The sequence below is a fragment of the Alligator sinensis genome, unplaced genomic scaffold, assembly GCF_000455745.1.
Source record: "Alligator sinensis unplaced genomic scaffold, ASM45574v1 scaffold611_2, whole genome shotgun sequence".
NCBI lineage: Eukaryota > Metazoa > Chordata > Crocodylia > Alligatoridae > Alligator > Alligator sinensis.
The window spans coordinates 1,227,306-1,233,766 of record NW_005841869.1 but is presented as its reverse complement, the minus strand read 5'-3'; the positions used below and the strand labels follow the sequence as shown (position 1 = coordinate 1,233,766).

Here is a 6,461-nt window from a genome sequence, read left to right as displayed (position 1 = left end):
TTCCCTGCTCCAGGGTCAGCTGTGAGTGCCCACTTGATGGCTTTTATAATCAGTGACCTGACTCGCTTTAAAGGGCCACTCTGTGATACCTTTTCCCTCCCAGATGATGCCTCCTTTGCTTTGTAGCTTTACTGATGATGATTTCTATCCAGCCATTCATGGCTGCGTCCTCTCCTACCTTTCTCTCAGCTGTATTAGGCACTTGTCACCATAGTATATATTAGTTGATTTAATTACCCTCCCCCACCATGTGAACCCTATTCATTTCAAAGCCAAAAATTACTGCAGTCTGAAGACCTTGGCTGCTCTCCTGTATAAATATAGAAGAGAGATTGGTCTTGTTTGTCTGTCTGCTGGCTGCAGGATCCTTGCAGCCAATAAACACATTGCAGTGCCTGGAAGCTCTCGTATGCTAAATGCTGCTAACTGTAAAAATCCTGTAACCAGGACAGCTTCTATTAGCAGAGCAAAGGCTGGAGGTACAAGGCTACAAATCTGCATCCAAAATCCAGCATCTTGATGCTTTACTGTCTCAACTGAGCTTTTCCTTTGTGTCCTGCTTTTATGCCCCAGCTGGTACTTGCTATACTTTAGCCGTAGCACTTCATAGAGCACTGCGCTTTGGGGCAAACAATAATGCCTGGGGTACTGTTAGGAATAATAGTAGCCACCAAAAGGATATCAGTAAAGTTCTTGTCCTTTTTGACACTTTCTGGGTTTAGATCACAGGTAGCTGGGCAAAATGTAGTACTCCCTTTTAAAAGCAGAGTAGGGAGCATCATTCTGTCCTCCTCTCTCATTGTGATATTTCTGCCTGTGTCTGTCAAAACATCCAGGACACAACCATCTGAGAGTTTCCTCTGGTCTCCCCTCCCTTTTCTCATGTGCCAAATCAGACTCTGATACACAATGTTCCTTACAACTTCAGGAAAATATAACCATTCACCAAAGCTTGTGCTTCCTTGCCTGTCACCATATAATTGAATGCATTGTTGCCCAAGGAATGTTACTCTGGGTTTTTTTCTCCAGGATGCCTCAGTTTCTTGCATGGTAAATGGAATCCAGTGTGCATCATCTGATTAAGAAACTCCCAAAGGAAATAGGATCTGATGACTTTAGAAGGAAGTAGGTTCAGATGGTGAATTCCAGGAGCTCCATGACTGTAACTTTCAGCTGCCTGCATCCCCATTGTGAATAATGAATCATACAACCCCATCCCCCACTGCTTGATTCTCCCCTTAGAGAGGTGGTGTTTCTTTTAAAGAGCAAGGAGAGAAGCAGCTAGAGAACAGTACAAGGGGATTTCTCTGCAGACCCTTGCCATCGCCCTCCGTGGCAGGATGCCGTCCCAGATTATGGAATGGCACCCAAGTTTCCCACCTTAGGTCTATTCATATTTCCAGTACTCAAGACCTAGCCAAAGGTACTTAAGGGAGCAGTTCCCTTACTAGGGCCTCTGTGTTACGGTTTTTTATAATCTAGTCGTCTTGTAGTCCTTTTGGCCCAACCCTTCCCTCTTCCAGTTCACTGTCCTCCTAGGGAGTCTTCTCTACAGCTCTCCTCCTGGACTCATGACTCCATCCTGAGGCAGAGATGTCCACAGCCCTCTCCCATGGAGCTGTACACAGAATCGAGGAGGCTGGCATAAGCTACCAGTAACCAGGCATGTTTCACAGTGCCTCTCTTCTTAGAACGCCTGATTTACACACATGTCCTGAGTATTGCACTGCTCATTTTCCTCCTCCTGGAGGGTCAAGTTAAACTGGTCATAGACAGGACTGGGAACCATTAGCCCTTGAAAGACCTGTCACCCTCAGCATGCCCCCAGCTGTGGTTTGGCCTGAATGGGTATTATCCCATGGTGCTCTCAGCAGAATAGGAATTTGGTCCAGTTCCCTGGTCAAAACATACCTTCACTCTGCTGTTATGTAAGGTGAGAGATGTTTGCTGAACTACTGCTCCTACTACAGAGCTGGCTGCACATCACCTGTGCAGGTGTGAGTTCTTTGAGCTTTTCTGGGATGACATTTGTTCAGTGCTATTGGCTTATGTAGTGCCTAGGTCTTGAGCTTTCTCTGTACCAGGGGACTGTCATCCCCTTTGTGCAAAAGAATGGTATCTAAAATATTCTCATTCTTCCCTTCATTTGCTTTATGACCTACAGCTAAGCAAGTAATTAGTAGTGGATAATTAATTTAGTGCTTTTAGTATCTCACTCTGTCATGGTTTTCTTACAAGTACCTCATGATTTGTCTTTTTTAAGGTTCATTCATTATTCAAAATTATTTGCCAAACAGTTCTTCTGAATAATTCTTGGTCAGTGGATGGGTTTGAGATGCACTGGTTACTTTGGATTGGATGTAAAAATATATACACAGGATGGGTTTGTTCCCTGGCTAGATGAACACACATCTTAGAACGCAATCCCTAGTGAGATTTCTTACGTTTACTATTACAAAAGTTACTTTCTACATCTAGTATCAAATTTCTGCTTCCACAAACATTTCTGCTGCTAAACTCATTCACAAGATGATTAGAGGAATGTACCCAAAGGTGAATGAACAGAGCCGAAGCAAATTCATTGGGTAGTTTACTAGATATTGACATAAAAGTTTTGATAGTGCTCCTAGACGGAGGTTAGAAAATATTATTTGGGCGTGCTGAGTGCATGCATCAGTGCAAGAATTACAACTCCTAGTGCGCTCTGCACAGTGTGATGCATGCGCAGTCAGCCTCTTCTTCCTCAGCCATGCGGAGCTGAGTACACGTGGGGCACTGGTCTGGCTGCACACCAAGTGGTGCTGTGGTGCTGCTGCTGTTGTCGGCTGCTGTAAGATTAATTTCCTGGGTCTAAGCCCTGCAAAGAGCCGGCCTTCCGCCAACTATGATAGTACTTCTTCACTTAGCATCTTCAAAGAGAAGTTTAACACAACTTGCTTGTAACTGCATGTAATCATCCTGTCTGTGAAAGCTGCCTACTCAGGGTTTATCAATCATCTGTTGTTTTCTCTAACCTTACCTGGAGAGGTTTGTGGATCAACTATGCAAGTGTTAATGCCGATGTATATCTGTTAGCAAAATGTGTTCCTAATCTTCCACTGGAATCCCACATCAGAACCCGCTGAAATTTGGCAAGGACATTAGTTATTTTCCAGTAAGAAACCACCTTACTGGAGTTGCATATGTTTTCAATTTTTAAGATATTTAATAATGTTTTCACCTCTAATTAGGAGAAATATCTGGGTTTGGCTGTTTCTCTCTCCTGGGAGCTGGGAGTTTGGTTGTGCCAACTGACAGGTCATTACAACATTCCTCTCTCCATACTAAATTTTTGCTTTTCAAGTTTTGAATGAACGTGGAATTTGGATACAGATCCCTAAGCACCAACTGAAATCCTGGAAACACGTAACCAAAGTAAACCCCATAATCGACATAAAAAGCATACTCAATTTTAGACCAAAAATAGCAGAGAAAGTTTGAGTAAGATGGACAGATTCATCCTTCTCTTCTGTACTAGGTAATATTAGTGCCATACACAAGTGATTATTTACAAATAGTTTAATTTTTAAAAAAACTATATAGATAATTAGATATATATTACCCACGCACTTAAGTCACCAGAGCAAAATGTATGTTTTTCCCATAGTACTGTGGTTCAAACTAGGATTCATTTTTTAAAATTTGCTATTCAGTAACTAAACGCCAAACCTTTTTGGTGGGGGAGGTAAGAGAAGTGAACAAAAAAAAAATCATATTACAGTTGATGCATTTTGAATCAGCTGAGATATTAAACCACGGAAATTGGGGTTTACAATGGAAAATCCATTTACTCTTAATAACAGCAGCCCCACTGGCGCCAGTAAAATAAAACTCCAAAAGAAACAGAAAGAGACTGGGAGTCAGACTCTAGTATACTGTAAGATGGGTTCAAGGAGTCCCAGTCATGGGCTTGCATTGTCTAGTTTGGTTTTACAAGAATAACCTCAGCAGTGCATTCTTTCCACAGGCTATTTTTGGCTCTCTAACATGTGGACTGAGATGACATGGGCCACATCCTTAACTGGTATAAATGAAGGAAGCTGCATTGATTGCCTTGGAGCTATGCTTATTTATACCAGCTGAGGATCTGGCCATGTAGATGGAACCTTTCTCTTACTGATTTCTGGAACAGAGGTTTGGAAAGCTCTTTATAAATAGGAAAACATTTTAATAAGTATCTATCTACACACATGCACCAACAAGATGACATATAAATGTTTCCTTGTTTCTTTTTCCCAAGGCCCAGAATGGCGAATATGCAGTCTTGGACCATCAGCAGATTTAAGAGCTATTCGAGCTAAGAACAGATGTCGTTCATACCAGTAATGAATCTAGACTTGCCAACTTTTTTTGTGAATCTTCTAGGGCTCTGTTTCTAGTCTGGTTAGTTTGCGGTACATCAGATATTAAACTTCGGATATTAGTTTGTACTGAAGGCGTTTTAGATCATGTGTGCCATTATCTTCAAGGGGAGAAATATTGAGCTTCGTGAGGTATGGCTGCGAAGTGAGACTGCTAGGCAAGAACCCAAGGTTCTGTCTCCAACCCGTCACAGACGCACTACATGATTCTTGCTCGGTCATCTACGCTGCAACCTGCAATAGTGGCCTCTGACTTTGGGTGCCTGGACTGAGGCATTTGGGCCTGCTTTTCAGGGGTGCTGACCACTTGCCTCTCTCTGTTTCAAAAGTGTGTGTAAGTGCTCAGCACTTGTGAAAATCAAATCTAAGGCACCTAGGAATCGGAAGCTACTTTTGAACACTATGGCCTTTAACTTCTTTATGTCTCGTATCCCCTTTCTGTAATATGGGGCACCAATTTATTCATGCTTTCAAAGTGCTCTGGGACTCTGGATGGAAGGAAGGCACCACCATAGGTCAGTGCATTGTGGTCACTCAGCACTTATGGAAAATATAAAGGCTTTGCTCTAAGGAGGTGCTGGCAGCCACAAGCTTGGGATGGCTCTTTTTCAGTAGCCAGTATCTATGGCATCTGGTAAAAAAAAAAATCTATATCTATATCGATATATATCTATAGATAGATATACTTTTTTGTTCATATCTGATATGATTTGCTTGTGATGCAGAACATTGCGTCTTGGACTGAATTTCTCAGGCTTTAGTGGCCGCAGAGACGAGAGATGGGCCCTCTTGGTAGAAGCAGCATCCTTGTGCCATTAGTCATGCAGCATGTGTATCACAAAACCCCAAGCTCTGTGAAGCTTGTCCACCTTGTGGTTATGCAAAAATATTTCAACCCAGACCCTCTGTGAATCTTTTGAATGGCACTGGAGCCATTTGTGGCTTCCTTTCAAAGCTAACTGAACTTCACCATTTCACATAGTTTCCATATGACACGAGGAGAAGCTTAGCAGAAGCAGTTGAGCTTTGCTTGAGTCTGGGGTTTGAATCCTGAATTTAAAGGGAAACTTGGGAGGCAAAAAGGTGGGCCAGTTCATCCCTGGTGTAATGAAATGGGTGTAATTTCAAGTGGCTTCACTGCAGGAACTGATTTGGGGCAATTTAGGGAAGGGAGTTTGACCTCCCCTCCCATGTTGTGAGAGAGAGTTCCCATGAACCCAAACCACACAGCTTCACATGATTCTGTCCATACCTGATACATGCATGTGGCTTGTTGTTCTTGTTTCTTCAGTCACTAGTTCTGAACTGAACAGCTCCCTGAAGTGGGAACCCCAGTAGAGGGCACTCCTCCCTATAAGCTAGTTCACAAGTGGTACATTTCAGTTCTAGGCTTTGATACAAAAGTTCATGAAAATGGAGTTTTGTGTGTGTTGAGATAATCAGATAAAGAACTGTTGAGTTTTCTTCCTGTGCATGTTCTGCCGCAAAGAAAATATAACTACAGAGCACTAAAAAACAGCAAATGATGGTGCGGCCTGGGGAAACATGCCACTGTTTTGAAGTATGACAATGTGCAGCATGCCCGTGTTTCCCTTTCTTGCAGGAGGACCCATTGCTGATGAGCCAGAACAGACAGGAGCACCCATTTCCCAAACACTTTGTGCCCTATCCACTTGCTGTGTGGTTCCAGCACCCAGATGGAAATGCAGATATTCGACATGGACTTTCAAGGTTTGTTTTCTTGGCTGTATGTCAAGGATATCTCTGGGAACTTGTATGAAATGATGCATTTTCTGAGCCTTGTCACTGACAAAGTTACCAAGTATTTGACCTCAGCAGCTGTGTTTCTTTCAGAATCTAGACATTGAGACAGCAGGCGCATGGGCAAGGTATAGGTCTATTCTAGACCTACCTTCTCTCACTTCTGCTTTACACCTTCATTCAGGCTACTTCTGTGCTTGGAAAAAAAAAATCCTTTTGCCTGAACCTCCACTTTCTCCTTCCACTTCCTCCTGAAAGCCCTCTGACTCATACTCATGATGTTGATTTCCTCACCAATGG

General features: G+C 42.8%; 1 protein-coding gene across 1 annotated transcript in view; it reads left to right on the top strand.

The window, feature by feature from the left end:
* Positions 1-6,461, top strand: part of LOC112548281 (TNF receptor-associated factor 6-like) — a 21,254-nt gene that overhangs the window by 7,676 nt on the left and 7,117 nt on the right. Inside the window, exon 4 of the mRNA XM_025193604.1 lies at positions 6,004-6,131. Coding sequence (XP_025049389.1) covers positions 6,004-6,131 — 128 coding nt within the window. The remainder of the gene's footprint in view (positions 1-6,003; positions 6,132-6,461) is intronic.